General features: G+C 48.5%; 2 protein-coding genes across 36 annotated transcripts in view; both read left to right on the forward strand.

Moving 5' to 3' along the window:
- Window positions 1-13,619, forward strand: part of R3HDM2 (R3H domain containing 2) — a 160,066-nt gene extending 146,447 nt beyond the window's left edge. For 31 of the 33 annotated variants that reach the window (XM_059886670.1, XM_059886677.1, XM_059886678.1 and 28 more), the window contains 9 exons: window positions 216-342; window positions 570-730; window positions 1,214-1,368; window positions 2,912-3,012; window positions 8,157-8,326; window positions 8,760-8,907; window positions 10,874-10,971; window positions 11,319-11,403; window positions 12,575-13,619. In XM_059886670.1, coding sequence (XP_059742653.1) covers window positions 216-342; window positions 570-730; window positions 1,214-1,368; window positions 2,912-3,012; window positions 8,157-8,326; window positions 8,760-8,907; window positions 10,874-10,971; window positions 11,319-11,403; window positions 12,575-12,915 — 1,386 coding nt within the window. In that variant the 3' untranslated portion in view covers window positions 12,916-13,619. The other 2 variants (XM_059886690.1, XM_059886691.1) reach the window with 2 other exon arrangements.
- A 1,996-nt stretch (window positions 13,620-15,615) lies between these two features.
- On the forward strand, window positions 15,616-21,762 carry STAC3 (SH3 and cysteine rich domain 3). 3 transcript variants are annotated; one of them, XM_005206589.5, is made up of 13 exons: window positions 15,616-15,673; window positions 15,778-15,806; window positions 16,527-16,587; window positions 16,848-17,115; window positions 17,352-17,449; window positions 17,664-17,736; window positions 18,597-18,694; window positions 20,029-20,095; window positions 20,271-20,320; window positions 20,585-20,670; window positions 20,855-20,906; window positions 20,996-21,133; window positions 21,296-21,757. In XM_005206589.5, the coding sequence occupies exons 3-13, from the start codon at window positions 16,528-16,530 to the stop codon at window positions 21,392-21,394; spliced, it is 1,089 nt and encodes a 362-aa protein (XP_005206646.1). In that variant the 5' UTR covers window positions 15,616-15,673; window positions 15,778-15,806; window position 16,527; the 3' UTR covers window positions 21,395-21,757. The 3 variants fall into 3 exon arrangements, with proteins under 3 accessions (XP_005206646.1, XP_010803472.1, NP_001179413.1); NM_001192484.1 differs by having other exon boundaries at window positions 15,624-15,806; window positions 21,296-21,762; XM_010805170.4 differs by lacking the exon at window positions 20,996-21,133 and having other exon boundaries at window positions 15,616-15,806.
- Window positions 21,763-23,762: the final 2,000 nt, after the last annotated feature.

The raw sequence follows: 23,762 nt of genomic DNA on the forward strand, positions 1-23,762 counted from the left end.
TTCTCTTGAGAATTGTCTTTGTAGTCAGAAACATCTATCAAATAACACAAGTCCTTCCTCTTCTGTTTCAAACTTGTACACTAATGCTGCAATTGCAAACCCAAAATATTTCTGTTTACAGACTTCTGGAATCGACTGTGATGTATTTAATAGTTAGGGGATGTTGGGGCTGAATTTGAGGGGCTTTCTCATACATCTGTTTCCTCTCACCATAGATCCAGGTGTCTTACTATTCCCCTGGACAGTACCCCAACTCCAACCAGCAATACCGACCTCTGTCTCACCCGGTGGCATACAGCCCCCAGCGTGGTCAGCAGCTGCCTCAGCCATCCCAGCAGCCTGGTAAGAGGAACTATACGGAGGCAGCAAGTAAGGGAAGGACAGCAACTGGGGAAGAATTACTTTCCCTGTTTAAAAAGCGGTGGGGAAGGGGAGTAGTGGCCAGAATGGTTAGGGTCCTAAAAAGGAACCTGTGATCTCCAAAAAAGAAGGAAAATTACTAAGAGAGTGTGACCTCCTAAACATTGTTGAGGCTATGCTGATGTCTTCTCTGCTTTGCCTGTCCCTAGGTTTACAGCCCATGATGCCTAACCAGCAGCAAGCGGCTTACCAAGGCATGATTGGGGTCCAGCAGCCACAGAACCAGGGCCTGCTCAGCAACCAGAGGAGCGGCATGGGGGGCCAGATGCAAGGCCTGGTGGTTCAGTACACTCCACTGCCTTCTTACCAAGTGGGTGCATTCTGAATGGGGAAACCACCCAGTCCTTGGGATGAGGAAAAGGAGGACAGTTCCCACGTCTGTCCTCGAGTCTGACAACTCGAACACTAACGCTGTTCACTTTACCTCTAGCACTTTTTTTTTTTTAACCTCTAGCACTTTTAGGTTTTCTTTCTCTGAAAGAAGGTCAAAAGAGTCTGAGAAGAGTCTTTATTTAAATTGTTTGGTCTTTATACCATGCAAATGAGTATATGCCCAGAAAAGTAGAATCTAGAGAAAATTAGGCTCCTTCCTGTACATCAGATGCCCAAAGGTGATGTTTGGAGGAGGGGGAAATGGAGGTAGCACTAAGCGTTTCCTTTAGGTGAGGAGAGTAAGAGGATCTCTAAAGGTAGGGAAGGAGGTTAGAGTGTCCCTGTTCAGAGATGACTAAGCTGTTTTTTGGATGACTTCATTTCGAGTAAAAGTGGTCATTCTTTTCTTGTCTTCACCCAGGTCCCAGTGGGTAATGACTCACAAAATGTGGTCCAGCCACCTTTCCAGCAACCCATGCTGGTCCCTGCAAGCCAGTCTGTGCAGGGGGCCCTCCCAGCAGGGGGTGTTCCAGTGTATTACAGCATGATCCCGCCAGCTCAGCAGAACGGTACAAGGTGAGGGCTCCCAGAGAGACGGGGTGCATCTCCCGCAGACCTTTAGCAACTTTTGCACCATGGTTTTTATTCCACTGGAAAAGAAAAGCAGGGGTAAAGATCCCAGGGGTAGGGACTTCCTGGTGCTCCAGTGGCTAAGACTCAGTGCTCCCAATGCAGGGGGCCTGGGTTCAGTCCCTGGTCAGGGAACCAGATCCACATGCCTTAACTAAGACTTGGTGCAGTCAAATAAATAAATGTTTATTTTTTAAAAAGATCAGGGGTACTCCCAAGCAGTTAGAACATGAGGGAGTTCATTCTCCTTGTTAATTTGATATTTGCATAAGAATTCATTAGCAGGAAAAAATTCCCACTTCAGAAACAGAGACTTTATAATTTCCCCCAATTTTTGTTTTTCTGAACTATGAAATAAAGACTGCTTATTATTTTTTAAAAAAGCAGTTTGGTGTATACATATGTAAATTTTTCCATGTACCTCTATTAGAGCCATGGATGAATCTGAGGTGTTATCTCTTTTGTCTGTTTATATATCTTAGTATGTTGTTGTTTAGTTGCTAAGTCATGTCCAACTCTTTGCGACCCCATGAACTGTAGCCTGCCAGGCTCCTCTGTCTGTGGAATTTCCCAGGCAAGAATACTGGAGTGGGGTGTCATTTCCTATTCCAGGGGATCTTCCCGACCCAGGGATCGAACCTGCATCTCTTGCATTGGTGGGTGGGTTCTTTAGCACTGAGCCACCAGGGAAGCTTGTATATCTTAGTATAATGAATGTAATTTTAGAGATAGAAGTTTATCTTAGAAATATCTAGTCCACTCCCCTTGTTTTATTTTGTGCCCTTCTTCTATAAATGAGGAAATTCCAGCTAGAGATATTAAGAAACTTACTCAGTCATACAACTAGTTAGTAGAAGCAGAGTTGGGATTAGAACTCAAGTCTGGGCCTATGTCGATGTATTTCTGTGTCTCTCAGTGTACATATGTTTATTTCTGTCTTTTTTTTTTAATGTGTCTTGAATTTTGTGAGGTTTTCCCCTGTTTTTCTTTAATTGATGATCTGTGTTTGCCATTAAGAAAATATCCTGTATCTCCTTAGTTGTTTTTTTTGCCCATCTCTCTCTAGCACTCTAGCCCTGTGTGTCTGTTTTTGGCACTCTCTTTGCGTTTCTGTTGTGTTTCTGAGAGAAAGAGACACAGAGAGAGAGAGTATGTGTATTTGTGTGTGTGTGTGTGTGTACACGTGCGCATACACTCGCATGAGTTATGTATTTGGTGTTTCTACACTGTTGGGAAGAGCATGTGTCACTAACATTCCATCTGTAGCACTGATTAGCAGCTTCCTAATTGAAAGATGATCAAGTACAAATATATATAATTAACTTTGAACTGATGAGTGATTTTAGAAATTGCATGGCAAATTGGTCTGGGAATGGCTTGGAGCTGCCTTGGCTTCCCACAGGGGAGGCCCAGGAGGCAACAGCTGTCTGCCGGGAGCTGTGTTGCTCCCTCTACTGCTTTACCACTCCCCTCTTCTCCATCTCCCCAGCCCTTCTGTGGGGTTTCTGCAGCCTCCTGGCTCTGAGCAGTACCAGATGCCTCAGTCTCCCTCTCCCTGCAGTCCACCACAGATGCCACAGCAGTACTCAGGTAAGAGCATAAAGAATGGAGGGGTCTTGGGCACTGGTGAGAGCAAAACACTGCTGAAGGACTTGTGCTCTAGAACTGGGTAGGGCAGAGAAAGCTCAGGGATTGGCTCTGTCCCCAGCTGTGACTTCATCAGGAGAAAAGACCAAAGTCCTGGCTGACTGGTGTTTTCCAGAGGTGTTGAAATTGACCCCCTCAAGAGGTGAGGTGGTTTGCCTGATCCCTACCCCCTGGGAACCACATGTCGATTGGGTTCCTTGTTTCCTTTCTCTCTCCTTTGTTTCTTCCTCTCTGCTAAATCCAGCACTATGACTGGATTACGACGACTCACATGCCTTTACAACATAAAGTGCTTATATCTCTGTCTCTTGCACTCATTCTTCCTGTAAATAGCTTTTCTTTTCTCTTGGGAGTGTGAGTGAGGCTGATAAAATGCTTTTAAAATTGTATCTTAGATTTGTTTAGCAATTTTTCATTTGTACTCACATACATTGTGTCCTTTTAATTCTCTCCACAGCTTTGTGAAGAGAAAATTTAAGACTCAAAAGAGGGATAAATTTTGTGTAAGGTCACAATCCTAAAGCTTGAACTTGGGTCTTTTCACTTTCTGTAACCCCTGCTACATCCTCGGACACATTTTCAACAGGTTTCTGTACTCCGTTCCTTTCCCTCCAGTGGAAGGAAAAAGGCCTTCTTTGGAGGGGCCAGTTATCCCAGGTGAATACACTTAATGGTACACAGCTTGTCTGTCTTTGCCTAAAACCACCCCAATATACCAAGAACAACTGCTGTTTCCCTTTCACCCTACCCTGACATATCATTGCACTGCATTTAAATTGACTTCAGGGGTTCTGGAGGCAAGGGGGTCTTAAGGTAGCTTCCAGCCTTCCTCATTCCTCTCTACAGTGGGAATGTCAGAGTGCCCTCTTCTGGTGAGATAAGGTATTTTGCCAGTTTTTCATATTTTAGAAATGGAATATTTTTCACATAAGATTTTCTGTACTCTGTGTTGGGTGCTGTGGAATAGATTCCAGAATCAATCTTGCTCACAAGACCTGATCAATTCTTAGCTTCAAGGATTAATAACTTCTGCCTTTATCCAGACCAACCATGGATCTCTTACAGGCTGAGGTTTTAAAATTCAACAACCCTTACTATTTACTCCATTATTGGTCTCTCCAGCTGTATCTCCTAGTGTCCGCCAGGGGCAGTTGACCTTGAAATTCCCAATGGGGTATGGAAATGATAGAAACTAGCTCCAAGAACTGCTGTAGCCTGTGGTGGTGCTTGATACCGCAGGGCATTTTCTCTCCTATTTGTTAAGATAAGTGTGTGCGTGTGCATATGGGTATAGTTGTATGTGAATTTCTGTGTAAATCCTTAGTGGTATATCAGTATATCTACTGGGTCTCTGCATTTATACCTCTTCATATACAAATACAAGGTCTTTGAATTAGAAACAAATCAAGTGAAAATAATTTTGCAGTACCTACTGTGGACCTAATGATAAGTAAACTGAAACAGCTATTGGTTCTGAAAGTTGGCACTAGAGATCTGGACTGGAATTGGAAGGAGATGATCTAGGCTCTTCCCCAAATTAATAGAAATAGACAAAACCCTCTTCATCATCTCATTTCTTTGCTGCTTTAGAATTTTCTAGTATATTTCCTTTCTTTCTAGCCACCCTGATTGACGTAGGCTTCTGACTGACCCCTTGTACTTTTCCTAGATGATGACCCTCTATTCTACCCACATCATCTAAGAGACCTATTCACCATATCATTGATCTTAAAAATCTTCAATCCCAGGTCATGGGAATCTTAAGAGGAAGTGGAAGAAAAGGAAAAGTGCTTCTTTTGCCTTCCTTTCCAGTTTGGCCTTTACTGGAAAGCTAGAAGGCCAGCATTGCCCACAAGGGCTGCTATGTCACCTTCAGAGGACAGTCACCCGCCCTTCTCCCATGTAGCAGCATGGTCACTTTTCCAAAAATAAAGGCAGGGATTAGGATTGACTGTTCCTGGAGCAACTGTTCTGGTTTATTAATACATTTTTGTAGTTGCCCAGTTTACCCCCAGGCCGGGACCTTAATTCCTTCACTATGATTTTAGATATAACCATAACCCTAGGAAATAGTTTTCTCCCCACAGAAATAATGACTTGCAGGTCCTTTGAGGTTTCTGCAGGCTTGTCTTGGGAAGATGCACACGGACATGAAATGGCAGTGAAACCTATGCACAGACTCCCAACTCACAGTGGCACAGCAGCGTGGCCAGAGTGAGGTACACACAGAAATAGCTTCCCACGTCCTTACTGGCTCATTTTGTAGCTGAGGGCTTTCCAAAGCAGAGATAACTCTTTTCTCTCCCCACTTCCTGAAGATAACCCTCTCCCCCACCAAAAAAGGGAAAAAGACGAAGATACTGTAGGATTATAGCCTGTAATTTGGGAAAGATGCCTGAGGGATTTTATTTCTCTGGACATTCCTTTCCATAGATTTCATTCCAGATGGTAAAGAAGAAGCCTTATCAGTTTTCTACCTCAGTGATTTAAAAAAAAAAAAAACAAACAACTAAACAAAAACCAATTCTGCCAGACATAAATGTCATCTGTTTATATTTATGGGGTTTGCTCTGCCCAATCGACCTTTCTGCCCAGGTTTAACGATGCCACTTAAAAAGCCATTCACACGTCCCCTCTCTTTTCAGAGCTTTCAAGATGAAATTGATTTCCTTATTCAATTCCCTTCTCCCACTTCCAACTCTAACCCAGGCTCTTTCCCCCAGCCTGATAATATGGAAATGCTGTCACTGGGCAGTGCTGTGGGGGGTTTTGTTTTGTGAGATTTGGGCAGTTTTTTGCCATGTGCATTAAGAAGTGGCCACAGTTCAGCTGCTAATGGATGCCACCTGCTTCTGGCTTGAGGATGAGAAGCATAAAAATCAGCTCATCAGCAGAGTAGTGCTCTCTGTCCTCGGCTGAGTGAAGGAACAACACTCCGGGCCAGCGGGGGAGGACTCAGTGTTAGGAGGAGCTCAGGAATGAGGCTGCGACTGAGAACCCTGCCTTTGTTTTTGTTAGGATCAGAGAAAATACTATGAGGACTTTGTTCTCTTCCCCACTCCACTTTAGACCCCTAATAGCTCCGTACGGCTACATGTTGGCCTTATAAGGAGCATCGACGGCCTTGCTTGTGCCCATACCCCGCACATTCACACATCCTCTACCCTTTCCTGGCCCAGGGCATTAGGCTTAGGTTATATGCTGCCTTCCAGAAAAGCTGTGGATTTGATTATTTTTGCGTTGGCCCCCTCAGCAATTTGAAGGTCAGTTGCAGTTTTGTGGCTAAAGGACATTGGCGCAGGTGGGGCTCCTAGGATGGGAGATACGGTGCCCAGAGCAGCTGAAGTAAAGGGGGAGTTGTTAAATGCATGACACTTCACCACTGCGCAGTTTTCCTATGGCCCTTCTGCAAGCTGTGTTGATGAATACCCTGTCCCCTCTGGCAGGGGAAGGGAAGATGTGAGCCTGTCGTTCTGAGTGTTTCTGCCCTCTGATTAGATGAACCCTAGAGGATGGGGGAGGGGCACACATTGGGGACTAGGATACAACAGATGCTGTGTCTCCTGAGCTGTTCTCAGACCTCCCCCCACTTCTTCTCCTTTCCTTTGACCGATGCTACCTGAGAAAAGCAATCACGCTCACTTCCCAGCATGACTGGTGCCCAGGGCAGAGGCTGTAGCATTTCCTGTCACAGGAAGCAGTGTGATGGTGGCAGCAGAGGCAGCCCCCGGGCGCTGAGCCAGGAAGCAGCACTGCGGCAGGTTTCCATCTAGCGCGCCCAGCCCCGTGTCGCTGCCACCACACACACACATGAACTCAGACTGTCCATCCACAGGAATACGGGCTGCGGGCCAAGAGCAGACCCTCACGCTAGACAATCCCCTGTGAGGAAGCGGAGCTCCTGCCCGTCTCCCCCAGCAGGAACTGTCCGTCAGACTGCTCCTCCCTGACCCCTTACCTTGCTTTTCACCGTGCAGAAGATTCAGGACTTAGTATTCCTCCTCAGTGAGCCCTTTCCTTCCCCAGCCTGTGAGAGGGTAAGACTACATCCATGGTTGCCTGGACTAAAACCCCACGGCTACATCTTGTCAGTAAAATCTTCCGAGGGTCTCACCCTCCCACTCCATTCCTGCTGTCGCTGCTCTAACTCATAACCACTGTGTTCTGTTTCAGTAGACTTCTAACTACTCTTCCAGTCACTAGTCTCCCCCTCCCTTCAGCCATCTTACATTTGGCCACTGGGGTTAGCTCTCTGAAGCACAAGTCCTGTTTGCAACACCTCTGGGTTACAACCCTTACCTGAATGTGCTTCGAATTCTTGACACCAGCTATTTGTTTAATGTCCAACTCTCTAATAGACTGTTCATTCCATTGGGGTAGAGACCAGTTTTTCTGTTGTTGTATACCCAGTGCCCGGCATAGGAACTGGTAAATGTTCCATAAATGTTTATTAGATAAATGAAGAGATGTATCTCATCCTTCCCCTAGTACTTCCCCTACATAGCTCCTGGGTCTTCCTTAGCACCTTGAATTATTTGTCATTTCCTGAATGTGACATATATCTCTATGCCATTCCCTGTACTTGAAGTGTTCCAACTCACCCTATCCTTGCCCAAGAATTAATGTCTGGCTTAGTGAAGCTGTGCACATTTATCTTCTCCAGAACAACCAGAGATCACTGACTTACCTGCAGCCATTACTAGAAAAACCTGCACGTGCCTGCAGCCCTGCCCCAAGCTCCAGACTGGGACCTGTACCATGCCCAGACATTTGAGCAATCTGATCTGGGCATTTGGTAATACCTAATTATGACAGAATGGAGTAGTTTTTGGCCAAGCCTATCAAAAGTACCCCTCAACCAGGTGAAGGCCAGGAGAGCATTGGCATCTTCCCCTCAAACTTCCACTGGTTTGAGGAGAGAGAGTCAGAGACCAAATCAGCAACTGTCTCAGATTCCTGGCAGGACACAGTTTAAGTGACCCTGAAGCCATAGGTGGATTTGCTAATAGGCTTTCCCACTCAGGGTTAGCTGACAGGTTAAAATGTAGTTTGAATTCACAACCAACTGCTTTTTTCCTGCCACTCAGGAGTGTCACCTTCTGGACCAGGTGTGGTGGTCATGCAGCTGAATGTCCCTAATGGACCCCAGCCTCCCCAGAACCCATCGATGGTCCAGTGGAGTCACTGTAAATATTACAGCATGGACCAGCGGGGTCAGAAACCTGGAGACCTGTACAGTCCTGAGAGCAGCCCTCAGGTGAGTCCTGCAACCCAGCTTTATCTTGGCAGGGAGGTGACCAGATTCTTTTCAGGAAGCAGTCTTTGCCATTGACCAAGCAGCCTCTCTTACTTGTGCGGTCTTTTACCCTGGGCACTTTTCAGAAGAAACACAGGAAAGAGAGGAGGGAGCATCTTCTTTCAGGGTTTCAAGGAAGCTAAGACCTAAGGTGGCAGATAGGACACATGCTTAAAAACACTAAGGGAAGACGTAAAACAGGTTGTCAGGAAGTGAATATTAAAATAATACCAACTAATTAGGCACTCAGGGGCCAGTTTGAAGGAGCACTCTGACTTTGACAGAGTTCAGCAAGAGAAGTTTCCTGAGAGGTAACTTTTAAGCCAAGCTGTAGGAGTAATCCAGAGGGCAGGGTCTGGTGTATATGTGATGTGTACTCTGCTCTCTCCCACAGGCCAACACACAGATGAGCAGCAGCCCTGTCACATCTCCTACTCAGTCTCCAGCACCCTCTCCTGTCACCAGCCTCAGCAACGTCTGCACAGGACTTAGTCCCCTTCCTGTCCTCACACAGTTCCCCCGGCCTGGAGGTCCCGCACAGGGTAAGGGTTCAGTAAGGTGGGCTGCTGTCAGCTGTCAAATTCACCCTTTGCATCCCATTCCCAAGTGGGGAGATCAAGAGGGTAGCAATAGACAGAGAATCACTGTGGCTGGCCATTCAGTTCGTAGAAGCCAGCTCTTCCTTTAATGTCCCTGTTTAGGCCAAAAATACACCCGTCTTTAGTGCTGCCCATAGTTACCTTAACTCTAGATCTCCTTTACGTATTTAGTATTTCCTTCCAAGTCCCCAGAGACTGCGAGCCAGGGAAAAGAAGTTCCCTGAACTTTCTAATGAACAGCAAAGAGTTTAACCTATCAGTACTGAGTCTGAGGGCTAGGAATATGGGGTGTGTCAGAAACAGTATGGTTTTAGAAAAGGGAATGCTGGATTTGAGTGAAAGGACTTGGGTTCACCCCCAACTTACTGTGACAGACAGAAGCTTAGAACAGCTGCTCGTTGCTGTCTGTTCCCTGGTGGACACCAAAGGAGGGCTCAGCTATGACTGTCACAGACGAGGAGGGAGCATCCTGGCACTTCTGCTGTTCTTTCTATCAGAATCACAACTTATACGAGTCTGTTGAGATGCCACCCAGCTTGTGGGAGTCCTGCTCCCTGCACCTGGGCAGGTGGGGGATGTGGCCCCTTCCTCCAGCCCAGGGTGGGTGGCCCAAGGAAACTAGTCCCAAGCCACCGAGCCCCAGACACCCGCTCCTTCCCATGATCAGGAAACCAGAGGTCACCTTCCCATAGAAACTTTATTTTTCACAAATCTCAAGTGCAGAACATAGATGGCCATTTTAATAAGCACAGTCAAATTTTTAACCAAGAATTTACAAGAATTAAGAGTTTTATAGCTTTAAAACATACCGCCAATATTTTATTTCAGAAATAACTCAACTTCTTAAAAAGTAAAAAAAAAAAACAAAAAACAAAGACTTGAGTTCAAATTCTAGTTCTACCACTAACTAGTTTTGTGAAGCTGAGTATGTTACCATGTTACTTAAACTTAGAACCAGACCTCAGTTTCCTAATATATAAAATGAGATTAATCACATGTAAAATGGAAATAATCTTATCTGCTTTCTGCCTTGGCTATCAAAAGCAGTATAAAAATAAGATGAGAATATGATTTAAAACTTCAGAGTGCTCTGAAATACAGTATTTATCACCAATAATAGCTAACACACAGGTGCGATATCTTATAGTCATTTAACTGCACCAGTGCTGATGAGAGAACATACCCAACATCCCATCTTCAGAACAGAGACAGAATTTGAATATAGTCTGGCTACAGGTCTCTCTTCTTATCTACTACACTGTATTTCCTCTCATCTAAGTCAGAAACTTGAGCCTTGGGTTTAGGGTCAGAAGCAACTATATGAGAAATAAAAGACAGTTATAAGGGTCTGTAGGTTTCCTCTAGGGCCTTTTGTCTTCAATGAACAGAGCCCTTCTTCAAAGATGCTGCTGCTGCTGCTAAATCGCTTCAGTCGTGTCCGACTCTGTGCGCCCCCAGAGACGGCAGCCCAACAGGCTCCCCCATCCCTGGGATTCTCCAGGCAAGAACACTGGAGTGGGTTGCCATTTCCTTCTCAAGTGCATGAAAGTGAAAAGTAAAAGTGAAGTCGCTCAGTCGTGTCCGACTCCCAGCAACCCCATGGACTGCAGCCTACCAGGCTCCTCAGTCCATGGGATTTTCCAGGCAAGAGTACTGGAGTGGGGTGCCATTGCCTTCTCCGTCTTCAAAGATGAGGGAATCTAATAACCCCTTTTGTCCAAGATACAACTGAGAACCAAGGGGGTTAGGAAGACAGACAACGCTTAAAATCAGTGACATGGGCACTCCTATCAAAGAAAAAGTAGGAATAGTATGCATTGTTGCAGTCCCATCTCCAAAGCCCCATGAAGTACAGAAGTCATACCAAATAGCGCAAACTCCCAGAAAACCACCTGTGCTTCCTCCCTAGGTGATGGTCGCTATTCCCTCTTGGGCCAGCCGTTACAGTACAATCTGTCCATCTGCCCTCCCCTGCTCCATGGCCAGTCAGCTTACTCGGTGCACCAGGTAAGGGTGTCTCCCATCAGCCTCAGGGCCACTGGAGTCTCCTTCTCATCCAGGCCCCTGCTTCTGAGCCATCATCTCAACCAGCTGGGTGGACAAGGGAGACAATCCAGAGAGCATGGACGCAGTGGGGGCAGCCTTTGCCCCACTCCTGTGCTCATTCTTCTCACCCCTTCCCAGTGCCAATTGGGAGGGGCTCTTTATTTCTCACTGGCCACTCTCTGGCCAGTCTGACTGGTAGGGTGGGATCCTTAGGGTCGCATACTGTTCCTTAATCTCTCAGACAGACTGGGATGCAAGGCAGTCAATATTGTTTACCTGGAATGAGAGTTATCTTTCAAATGTTGAAGGGACAGAGCGGATTGAAGCATGGAAATCGGAGCAAGAGACAAGCACTCAAATCTGCCTCCACTGACTTGGGGACAACAGACGTTGGTGAGTGATATGATGCTGCTGCTACTGCTACTAAGTCGCTTCAGTCGTGTCCGACCCTGTGCGACCCCACAGACAGCAGCCCACCAGGCTCCCCCGTCCCTGGGATTCTCCAGGCAAGAACACTGGAGTGGGTTGCCATTTCCTTCTCCAATGCATGAAAATGAAAAATGAAAGTGAAGTCGCTCAGTCGTGTCCGACTCTTTGCGACCTCATGGATGGCAGCCTACCAGGCTTCTCTCTGCCCATGGGATTTTCCAGGCAAGAGTACTGGAGTGGGTTGCCATTGCTAAATCCCCACAAGAAGAGCTTAACCCTCCAGCTCTGCATTACCAGTCCAGGCTGGTGAGAAAGGCCAGCTTAGGGTCAGCCGGCATTCAAAAGAGGACCTTTTTGTATTCAAGAGCAAGGAGAAGCTGGAGAAGTTGTGTCTCAGTCCTCCTTACCAAGCCATTCCAGGTCTTGGGGAAGATGAGGGTAAAAATTGGGAATAATATAATGATGAAGTTTGTTGAGCCTGCTATTAATAGAGAATCTCACGGAAGTGGTCCTGACCCTGATCTAGAATGTCTGTCTCTGGTAGTCCTAGACCCAGTTTAGGAGAGGCTTGATACTAAAATGTGAGGGAGTAGCTCTCCTCCTGCAGGCCTTCCAAGCTAGGCATACAAGCTCTCTTGGAGGTTCCCCTGTTTAAAGCAATTTGCTAAACAAGAACAGGAAGGGAAACTGACTTCCCTAGATGATAAGGAAGAGGAATCTACCTGGGCCAGCCTCTGGGAAGAAAATGTAACATATTTCAGATTGAGCTGTTAACTTTGTGAATGAACATCACCAAAAGCCATCCTTCCTTCATGGTGATGGCACCTTGTGCAAGAGCTGAGGTATAGGTTTCCAGATCTTAACTCTGGCATTCTGATTCTTGGTCTCTTCTTGTCTACATCTCTGGCTAAGAGAAGAGAAAGGTTCTTTGTGTCTCCTAGTTGCCCTGGTCAGAGTCTGAATGGTGGGGAGTTGGATTGATGTGGGAAGGAAGGAAAGAACTGAGTGAGAAAGGCTGGGCTTTTGAGGGCATTGTATACAGACTTAGTCAACTAGATCCTCCTTGGCCAGGCCACTGTCCAGTCCTGCCTACTCTGCACCTCTCACAACCGTATCCTCTCTCCTCCCCTTCCAGTTCTGGGACGGGTACTGGAGGTGACAGATCTCCCGGAGGGCATCACCCGTACCGAGGCAGACAAACTCTTCACTCAGCTTGCCATGTCCGGTGCCAAGATCCAGTGGCTCAAGGATGCTCAGGGGCTGCCTGGTGGGGGTGGGGGGGACAACGGTGGGACTGCTGAGAATGGCCGCCACTCGGACCTCGCTGCCTTGTACACCATTGTGGCTGTGTTCCCCAGCCCCCTGGCTGCTCAGAATGCCTCCCTTCGCCTCAACAACTCTGTGAGTCGCTTCAAACTTCGAGTGGCCAAAAAGAACTATGACCTGAGGATCCTGGAGCGAGCCAGCTCCCAATAAATGGAGAAGAGAAGGGACCAGCATGGCAGGGGTGGGGGCAGGGTGGAGGGGGTCAAGAGGTCCTGTCAGACCACAGACAGGCAGAAAGTAAGATAAGGTCTACAGACAGACACTAAACTGGAGCCTAAGACAGTGGGATGAAGATGGAAACAGACAAACACTCACACTGGCACTGGACTTTCTCACTCCCCTGCCCAGGCTCCCTCCAGTTCCCTGGTTGGCCCATGTCCGCTTCCCTCTCTTTCCCATCCTCTTCTATCATTTTTTATCTCTTCTCTCACCATGAAATTAATTCATATTTTTTGGTCAGGTAGAATTGGGAGGGTCCCACACTCCCCTGTTCTATTTCCTTACCATCCCGAGCTCCCTTTTCTTTTTTGGTCTTTATGAATATATTTATATGGACAGAATTAAGAAAAACAAAATTGATTTCCCCTTTCTCTCACCCCATCTTGTCTCTCCAAACCCCACAGAGTTAAAACTTGGGCCTCCTTCCACCCGCCCCTACCCCCAGAACACTTGTATATTGTTTGTTTGAGGTTTGTGCCGCAGTAACAGACACAGTATTTAATTGCACATACAGATGTTTGCTGGGTATATTCACTGTAAATTTTATTTAATCTGATTTTTTGTTTGTTGGGGGGTTCTTTGGGGGGAGGTTGATTTTGTTTTTAAATATAAAAAAAAAAAAATCTGTCACTGGACATCAGTCCCTGTTTCCTGTTGCCACCTGGTGTGGATGAGGGCTGGGTGGGTTTGGTGTGGGCTGGATGGCTTTCTCTGGCATATGCACACATATCTGCCTAACACAGTTCCCTGCGTCCCGTCCTCCTTAACAAGTGTTTCTGATAGATGGCCGGGTCTCTGACAGGACTCTGTCACGAACTGTGGTTTATCAAGCACCTCACTCTAGACACTGGGCCTCTGAGTTCTTACCAGTAAAATAAGAGACTTGGACTAACTAGGTGACCTCCAGGTTCCTTCCACCCTGTTAATGCTGTGATATTCATTTAGGGTTCTGGTAGCTAAGCCAGAGGGGTGTGAGTGAGGTCAAAACTGGGTCAAGATGCTGGCCTCGTACCTGCCCATCTCTTCTGAAAACTCTTCGAGGACTTGGGCCTTTCTTTAACTCCAAAGCCAGAGGGCTGGGTTCTACCTGATAGGAACAGGATTGCATGTTTCTTAAAATAAAACTGTGTCAGTTGAACGTGCTATGCCAAGATGCCATACTGTCCAGGTGTGCTTAGCAGTCCCTGTCCTGTGCAGCTGAAGAAAGGTGAAGAACAGAAGTCACGTGCCCGTAAGACAGAGCTCTCCTCTGTCTTTACAAAGCTAACCCTGGTGTTCAACCAGTCAGACCAGGGCCGTTAAAGAGCCTGTTGACCCAGAACCATCCAGCAGCCCCTTCTCAATGTCACCCTCCCCTTAAAAAAAAAAAAAAGAACAGTAGGTAGAAATGACATAGCACATTGCCATGGAAATCCCTGGGGTCTGGATAGCAGTCTCTCTAGCCAGCCTCCTCTGAAGTTAGTCTGACCCAACCTCTAACATAATCCTTTACTTCTTGCAGATACACAGGATAAAGCAACACGACATTATCGTCTCCAAATTACTCTCCTCTGAGATGGGAGTATCTCCTTTTTCAACCATGTCATAGCTCAGACTAGGAAAAGGCTGCATCCCTGTGAGATAACACTGCCAGATATATATTTGACCCCTTGGTTCATATGCCAGGGCAGCAGAGGAAGGAGATGGAATCAGGGAATCAGAATGACGAAGGAAGCTTGAGGCTTGGCCATCCTACCTCCAAGAGTTTGCAGATGGCAAAGGGCACATGACAGATGACAAAGACTCCCTGTGTGACAGCTGTTGCTTTCTGTCCAAGATTAACAGAACAATCTCTGTGATCATTAGACCCTCACTCCCCCAGAACCTCTCAAATGGAAGTCCCAGCCTGGCTTTTTAAAATAGCTTTTAGAATTCCATTCACCCTGAAGATAAGATTTTAGGGGGATAGGGGACAGATACCTCTGGGGCTACTGCAGGGAACAGAGCAGTATCACAGGTTCTTTACTCCCTCACAGAATAGCAGCAGGGCACTCTTCCAGCTTCCCCTGGATAGAAAAGCAATCAGCTGATTTTGAGGAGTTCTGAAAATTCAAGTTTCCCTTTCTTCACCAGTTTCCAAGCCCTTTCCTTCCTAAAGATTGGAGGCTAGATCAGTGCTTGAGGGTACAAAAACACGTGGCCACAAGACGACAGTGGCTGAGAGGCTGAAAGCTAGATTCCAGGGAGAGTAGAACTGGGGAGGTGTTTGGACCTTGGGATAAGGGGATGAAGAAGGCTGTTTATAATTCATCTTTACCTTTAGTTATTTAAAGTCATTCTCACGAGGGAATTCCTTGGCAGTCCAGTGGTTAGGACTCTGAGCTTTCACTGGGCCCAGGTTCGATTCCCAGTCGGGGAACTAAGATTCCACAAGCTATATGGAGCAACCCCCCAAAATTCATGCACATGAGTATGCAGTATGGACAGTGCCTTCCTGAATTTAGCCAGTTCTGACCTGCACACCATAGATGAAAAGCTGGGCAACAGCACTCGGGGGGGTGGGAGGAGTTAGGGTCCAGCCCGCCCCGTGTCCAATTTCTCTGTGTCAGCTGTGTCGCTCAGCTGTCCACTTTCCTCTAGCCCTGTCATTTCAGCTCTGACACCAAGGCAAGAGGCTAGGAGGTCTACAAACACCGTCTGGGTAGCTGGTGTGAGTACAGAGGGTACTGGGGGGGCTTAGCCCCCAAGGAAGACGACCAGTCCTCCCCCAGCACCACCATCAAGATCACAGGGGCTCCCTCTTTTCCTCTGCAGGCTGTGAACTGACTTAGGGAATCCCAAACGTAAGTTGCCTCTTCATCCTCTTTCCGTTTCCAGGATTGCTCACCCAAGCTTCCCCAATCCATAGTCTATTCAGCTTCTTCATTTCTCTCCTTGTTTGTGAGTAGTTTGGGTTTTAGGAGTGAATTTATTATGCTACTCCAGGACAAGAGCTAGGATTGGAGGGTGGGGTGGGGGTGGGATCAGGAGAATGGAGCAGTAAGGGAAGGAAAGGCTCGTATTACTCTGAAAACTTAAAATAGCTGAAGCCTGAGGCAGGCTGGGAACTAGGCACTGGGCCCCCAGGGCTCACGAGAGAGCTAGAGGAGAACAACTGTCCTCAGCCCATCCCTCCACGCATGCTTGTGGACACACACATTAAACCTCTTGAAAGAGGATCTAGGAAGGTGTGTGTGTCACATTTCTGTTGCCCCAGGTTTCCAGGAGAAACAAAGTATCTGTAGGAAAATCCCTAAACCATGCAGCCTTGGGGCTGTAAACTTGGGTTGTCCCTCAGGGCAGAAGGATGCTTACTGGTTTGAGGAGCTAGTTGGGAAGTTCTTTAGTCTGCTGGGCTTTTCTCTGGCCCTCCCTGCTCATAAACCTTGTGAAAGGATCTCTTTTTAACCAAATTTCTCGAAAAGCCTCCCCTTCAAGGACCACCCTACTACAAGGGACAGGAATAAGGGAGGGAAGAATGGCAGCTGGGGATGAGATTTCACAGTGGGTCCAACTTCTTGCAGGATGACAGAAAAGGAGGTGCTGGAGTCCTCCTCTTTTCCATCAGAGACTCGGAAGGGTAGGGTGAGTCTGGGCCTCTGACCACCGGGGGTGGGGAGCTGGGGAGCCCCTGCAGCTTTTGAAGAAAAATGCTTGAATTGATCTCACTTGTATATGTTAAAATCTTACTTACTGTTAAAATGCTCAACAGCACCCGCAGCCCCCACACCCCCTAATCCCGGAGTGTGGCCCTTGTCCCAGGTAGAAAAATGTATAGATAGCCTCAGCCTTACCTACTCTAGAAAGCAAGACAGTTCTTTCAACACTGGATCTCCCTCCCTCAGCTACAGCGGCTGAAACAGTTATTCAGGAAGGAGTCTACAGGGACAAAGGAGATGGAGCTTCCCCCAGAGCCCCAGGCCAATGGGGAGGCAGTGGGAGCTGGAGGTGGGCCCATCTACTACATCTATGAGGAAGAGGAGGAAGAAGAGGAGGAAGAGGAGGAGCCACCCCCAGAGCCTCCTAAGCTTGTTAATGATAAACCTCACAAATTCAAAGATCATTTCTTCAAGAAGCCCAAGTTCTGTGATGTCTGTGCCCGGATGATTGTGCGTGAGTCACAAAGGGAAGTGGAGAGTGTGCTGTTGAAGGCAGGGGTCGGGGAAAGGGTTTAGGAGAGAAGTATTTGTCTTATCAGACAGGCTGTGGCAAGATCTGGCTCTAAGAAAATACTTAGAGACAGTGCTGGCTCCCAGACAGAAAGGGGACCTGGGAGCTAGAGTAGCAGCAGCCCTTCAAAGCGGGAGGGAAACCAGTAGCCTCACCCAGCATTCTCTCCATCTCCCAAGTCAACAACAAATTTGGGCTTCGCTGTAAGAACTGCAAAACCAACATCCACGAACACTGCCAGTCCTATGTGGAGATGCAGAGATGCTTCGGCAAGATCGTGAGTAGGCTCTGGGGAGCAAGAAAGTAGAAGGGAGGGGACATATGGCCAGCTTCCTCCTCTGCCAGCCCCTCCTCAAGTCATCCCACCCATTTCCCTGCTTTTTCTTCCTCAGCCCATCTCTCACTCCAAGAAGGGGCAAGTATTTGTGGGAGAGATGGGGTTCTGGGCCCTGCCTCGTATCGTTAATGTTGTCTCCTGTCCAATCCTACAGCCCCCTGGTTTCCATCGGGCCTATAGCTCTCCACTCTACAGCAACCAGCAGTACGCTTGTGTCAAAGATCTCTGTAAGTGCCCCGTATGGAACCTGAGGGAGTGGGAAAGCCTAGAGGTGCTTTCATCACCATCTCCAGATTTGGAAGCCAAATTCTGAAACATTCTATTTCCCATCGTTTTCACTCAATCTAGTGTTTTAGCCATCTTGGATACAAAGTCAGTATCCCCGTGTTTTATGGCTGGGGGAGATAAGATTTAGCTCTATATGGTAAGGAAGAGACTGAAACTTTCATCTGCCTGAATTCAAACTCTGTGCTCTTTCTATGCAAAGCCATTTGTAACCATGAACTACACTCTCCTCATCTCCTTATTACAAAATAACGCCAGGCTCAGGGCCAGATCAAGAGCTGTGGGCATCCTGGGAAGATTCATAATTTGGCACCCCTTAAAAATGTATTCATTGATAATTTGCTCAACCTTTATCTGGAGAAGAGACTGAACTCTCTGTGAGGAGCATGGATGGAAAAAAAGAACCCACTGCTGGTAGTACCCCAGCTTGCACATGCCACTCAGAGGAATAAAAGCCAACAGTAACACAAAGGACCCACTCTCCTTGAAAAGAGTGGTTCTGAGCATTCCCCAGCTCCCAAGCAACTTATTAGTAGAGTTGTCTTTCTAACAACATATAATGCTCGGCCTGGAAGGAGCGCGGATAAATATTTTTCTCCATCATATTTCCAGTGATGTCTTTAGAGTTCTTTATAAATTGATGATCTAGGTATACCCAGCTGACGCTTTTCTAATTCTAAACACACACACTCGGGTATCTATTACTCAATCCCATCTCTCCCTTACTTAGGTGGTCTCTTTTTCCTCCAAGCCTTTTCCTGCCTCCCCACTAATATCTCTTTTCTTCTTCCATTCCAACTAGCTTCTGCCAATCGCAATGACCCTGTGTTTGAAACTCTTCGCACTGGGGTGATCATGGCAAACAAAGAAAGGAAGAAGGGACAGGCAGATAAGAAAAATGTGAGCACCCAATCTTCCTACTGAGATCCGTTCCAGAGACCCCAATGAGCAGGTCCTGTCTCCTCTCTGGAAAGCTGACAAAAGTAGGAATCCTTTTCCCCTAAAACTGCACACAACCCGACAGACAAATTTCTGTGTGCAGTTTTAAAGGGCCTCAGTTTAGCATCTCCTTATAGCATGTGTTTACTCTAGGAACTCCCTTCTGAACTTGTCAGATTAACCACCATAATTCAACTAAAGGCTAGGACCTAGGCCTCTGGCATTGCCAGGCAACAGAAGCGATCTATGCTTTTGGATTTGGGAAGGAGAACTTGTCATGCCATTCTAGAACCCCATAAGGGCCCATGAAGACAATCTGTTCTGACTCATCTATCCTAAAGATGAGGAAACTGAGACACAAAGCTTGTGGCCAAGAGCACCTTCATTTCCTAGATTGGTAATACAATAGACTTGTATTCAGCTCAGCAAGGGATTTGTTAGCATATCCTTATATCTTTCTGGACAAGGATGGACTAATGTGGATAATGATCACAGTTAGATGGATTCGTAAAATTAGTTGAATGACAGCATCCAAAGGATCCTGGTCCTTTAGGGAGTTTCCAACTGTAGGGAGGTTTCTGATGCTTTTTGACCTGCTTTAGTCCTTGGTTCTCACCTATGGACATTTTTCTCACTGCTACAAATGAAGATATAAATGATATGTCCCATGAAGTTTGTAGGAAACCTATGAGGGAAAACTTATACACTGAATAATATATTCAAAAACCTTACAGACTAGCAGAAAGACCAAGAACTAATAATCCAAAATTTTTGTAAGGAAAAAATACCTAACTGTTCTTGGATCAAAAAAAAAATCAACTGCACAAAAACACAACTAGAGATCTGGCCTCAAAGTAGTTGATATGGAGGTTAGGTGCAAATTAGGGATTTCTGTGGAGTGAGCCATGACTTCTAAGGTACTATCAGTGTGATCTGACTGCTTCCAGAGAGGCTAGCCCACTCAGGTTCTATCGTCTTAAAGGAATTACAAAAATTGTGCTGCCTGTTTTTCTCTTACACACTGTAATATTTTGAAAAGCAGACATTACATAAAAGACAAGGATTTTTGCAAGGTAGTGAACTTCCTGTCACCTACATTCAAACACAATTTAGGTGGTAACCTAGCAGGATGTTTCAGAGCAAGTCCGTGCAGTAGGCAGGTGGTTGGCTAGATACTTCCTCCAAGGCTCCTTCCAAACCTGAGATCCTATTCTGTAGTTCTCTGGACTGACTTGACAGCCAGGGCAATGTGGGTTTTCAAGACAGCATCTTCCTAATGCTGGTGCCCTCTCCAGTCTCTAGCGGCCATGATGGAAGAGGAGCCAGAGTCTGCCAGACCAGAGGAAGGCAAACCCCAGGATGGTGAGTAACACCCACCTCTGTCCATTGAGATGGAGGAGGGCTGGGGCTCAGTCATGGCCCCAGGGATGGAGAGCCAAAGGGAGATAAGAGATAAGAGGCCCTGGAACAGAAAGGTAAGGGACTGAGGGCTACCGTCCAAAAGCCAGAGACAATTTGTCAGTGTTTCCCATTCTAGGAAACCCTGAAGGGGATAAGAAAGCTGAAAAGAAGACACCTGATGACAAAGTGAGAATCTTTTCTCCCTAAGGGGACCCCGGTCCTCTCCCCAACCCAGGTCTGACAGCACTCCCACATATTCTGTGGGTTCCAATCCTTAACCTGCCCTTTTCACCACCTCACCCATACACATGACCAACACATTCCTCTCAGTTCAGGGACACAGAAGAGAGGTGGAATGTAGCGTGTCTGGAAAATGTCCCTGCCTTGGCCTCCTGCCCCTCAGTGTGGGACAGAGGAGCCCTGAGACTCTTCACCCCCTTTCACCCTCAGCACAAGCAGCCTGGCTTCCAGCAGTCTCATTACTTTGTGGCTCTCTATCGATTCAAAGCCCTGGAGAAGGACGATCTGGATTTCCCGTGAGAGACCTTAGAATTGGGGTGGGGGTGTACTGGGAATGGAGAGGGAGAACCCAGTTCCCTATGGGAAAGGAAAAGGGGGGACTCAGGGCATGGAGCCTATTTGGGGCTGGACCTGGGCACAGCCAAGGGACCGAATGTGTAAGGTCCCTGAATCTCAGAGGCCCCTTCCTTCCTGTCCCAGGCCTGGAGAGAAGATCACAGTCATTGATGACTCCAATGAGGAGTGGTGGCGGGTAAGAGAGATGGCTAAGGCTCAGGTGGGACGTGGGTTGAGTTTAGAGCCTGAGACTGTGAGATTAATTCTTCCTACCACCTCCTCTAGGGGAAAATAGGGGAGAAGGTCGGATTTTTCCCTCCAAACTTCATTATTCGGGTCCGGGCTGGAGAGCGTGTGCACCGCGTAACCAGATCCTTCGTGGGGAACCGCGAGATAGGGCAGATCACTCTCAAGAAGGACCAGGTAGCTCTGGTGCCCCAACTCAAAGCCAGGCCCAGAGGCTCCTCTTCCAACTACACTCCTTTCAGATCGTAACTCATTCATGGGACCAGATTGGGCCTCCATGGCTTTGGGCTCCCTTGCTCAGCTCTTCCATTTTCTCTCCCTCGTCCTTTAATTCTTTAGATTGTGGTGCAAAAAGGCGATGAAACCGGCGGCTACGTCAAGGTCTACACCGGCCGCAAGGTGGGGCTGTTCCCCACCGACTTTCTGGAGGAGATTTAGGCGTGCTGACGCCTGCCAGTGGGAGATAACCCAAACCCCATTCTGGGCCGGCCCAGTGGAGGTTGGGGAGAAAAGGGGCGAAAGCAACTACATGGCTGGGTTGGGGAGGGCTGGGAAGGCCACCGAAACGTGACGGGGCTTCCAGGAAGGGACTGGTTCCCGTCCCCCTCCCCCGCCGAGGGCGTCGGATTCTTGGTGCCTGGAGCAGCCTCATTCGCAACCCTCAGGCCCAGCCTTTTTTCCCAAATGTGGCGGGGGCGTGGGGGTAGAAAGAATGCCTCTCTACTAGGGAGACGGGAGGGGTGGGGGTTTGAGACGAACCATCGAATATTGAGAATTTATTAAAGTTTTGACAAAAGTTAAGAAAAGTTTGCTGTTTAACTGGGGGCCGAAGGGGGAGGGAGGAGAAGCCCTCCGAAGGGGTGGAGATTCTTCCCCAGCAGTCTCCCCTCACTACCATCGAGTAACCCGAGACCCACCTGGGCTGAGGCTGGCGCGAGGTGGGGAGATAGACGCGTCCGCTCGGCAAGGCCTCTGTCGTCAATGAAGAAAGAGAGTCGGACTGAGGTCACGGTCCCCGCGCCCCTGCCGCTGGGAGCAGGATCCAGTAGCAGGGTAGCTCCCTAGAGCTCTGAGCGATTTCGCCGTGGGCAGCCCCTTGCCATTTTCGAACCTGGCTCAGTTCCGAGCTAGGCCGCCAGGGGGCGATGCAAGATCTCGGTTGAAGTGCGAGGGATGGGATGGGCGGGGGTCGGGGGGAGAGGAGAGAACTGGAGACACCAAGCTCGAGACCCTCGGCCTGGGAGGGGGTGGGGTGCGTGCCGTCTCCATGGCAACACTTAAATCCTCCGGGAACTGAGCTAGCGAGACCGGGGGGCCTAACCCCTCCCGCGCGGCCCCCGCCCCAGCCCTTAGCGACAGGTAGAGAGACAGGGCGCGGGGCAGACAGCTAACCGGCTCACGCGGAGCCTTCCCTGTGGTGTACCGTATGCAAATGTTATTATTTGCATATGTAAATATGCAAATATATCGGCCCCGGTCACGGTGGCAGGTGGCCGGGAGCCGGAAGGTGTGGGAAAGGGAGCTGAAGGAGATGAGGAGTTTAGGGACCTGGGAGCGGAACAGAGAGAGGCAACCTGGGGTGGTCCGCTGGAATGAGGCCGGCTGAGGGTCTTGAGCTTGATGGCGAGTGGGGGAGGGTCACCCTGGCCAGCCAAGAGATCCTCTTCTCGTCTGCTTGTTGTCTGCCAGGCCTGAGGTTGGCACCGCCTAGCAAGGTTGGCAGCGGGAGCCCGGGCACCATCTGCTGCTGGCAGGGGGGAGGGCAGAGGCTCAGCTGGGCTGGGGAAGAGGAGGGCCCCGGACGGGAGCGCCCCTCTTCCATCCAGAAGGCTGAGGTGCGTTGGGGGTAGGGAAGCACACGAGAAGACGCGTCTCAGAACCTAGTTTGGCTTCCTTTTCCCTTTGCCCTTGATTGTCCGGGATGCCTCGGGGCGGCGGCGGGGTTATAATGAAGAGTCAGGCAGCCCCTTTGAACCGCACTTGGGTTGGAACGGGAGTAGATCACAAGCCCCCATCTACCGCCGCACACCTTTTGCCCCCATTCCTCCTTAGGATCCACCTACCACCAAAGGGCGGAGGGAGCAGGGACGGCTAGGGCTTGGGTCGCAACTCTTCATCAAGAGGTCTAAGGGACTCAAAACCAGAGCTCCCCAAGATCATCGAGAGCACCCCCCCCCCCCAATGCTGAAGCAAAACCAATTTACTGGCTCATTGGGCGGCAGTGCTGGTGTGGGGGTACCGAGAAGCAGAGAGAGCTGCTGTTCTCTCCCCCTACACTCGGGGGGGGGGGGCACCCTCCTCCCCCTCCTCCCAGAGCCGGCAGCTGTCCCTAATTAGAGCGGCGGTTTAATTGGATTTATCAGCAGTTAATAGGAAATTAAGCAAAGGGCCCGAGAGGGAGGGCGGGAGGAGCGGGAAGGCTGACTGTGCCGAGCTCGAAGGACAGGGTGCTGGGCTATCAGGGGTGGGGACACAAGGCCCATTTATAGCAATTGAGCACCTTGGTCACACCCTCCCCGCAGTACTTACCCCGCCCATTGAGCCCTGGCCCACGGCAGAGAGCAGGTCTCAAGAGATGGAGGCAGGAGGGACAGCGACCCTGTGTGAGCCCCCAGAGCCCCTTATCCCACTAGCAGCCGCCTGGGTGATGGATGATGCTGCCTCAGGCTGCAAAGGTCATAAGTCTGGGCCAAGGAGCTGACTGAATTGAAAACAGACGGAAGGAGGGTTCGGGTTAGGAGGGTCCAAGATAACCCACATCCTACCCCTCCCCAGGGCCCCCTGGCTCTGAGCAAGAAAAGTGCTC

The sequence above is a fragment of the Bos taurus genome, chromosome 5 (genome assembly GCF_002263795.3).
Source record: "Bos taurus isolate L1 Dominette 01449 registration number 42190680 breed Hereford chromosome 5, ARS-UCD2.0, whole genome shotgun sequence".
In the NCBI taxonomy this organism is placed as follows: domain Eukaryota; kingdom Metazoa; phylum Chordata; class Mammalia; order Artiodactyla; family Bovidae; genus Bos; species Bos taurus.

Bases quoted from the DNA above. Each gene is read 5' to 3' on its own strand.
- STAC3 (XM_005206589.5), top strand. From the start codon at position 16,528: ATGACAGAAAAGGAGGTGCTGGAGTCCTCCTCTTTTCCATCAGAGACT. The intron at 20,321-20,584 runs GTGAGAATCTTT...TTTCACCCTCAG, and splicing joins AGAAGACACCTGATGACAAA to CACAAGCAGCCTGGCTTCCA. The intron at 20,671-20,854 runs GTGAGAGACCTT...TTCCTGTCCCAG, and splicing joins AAGGACGATCTGGATTTCCC to GCCTGGAGAGAAGATCACAG.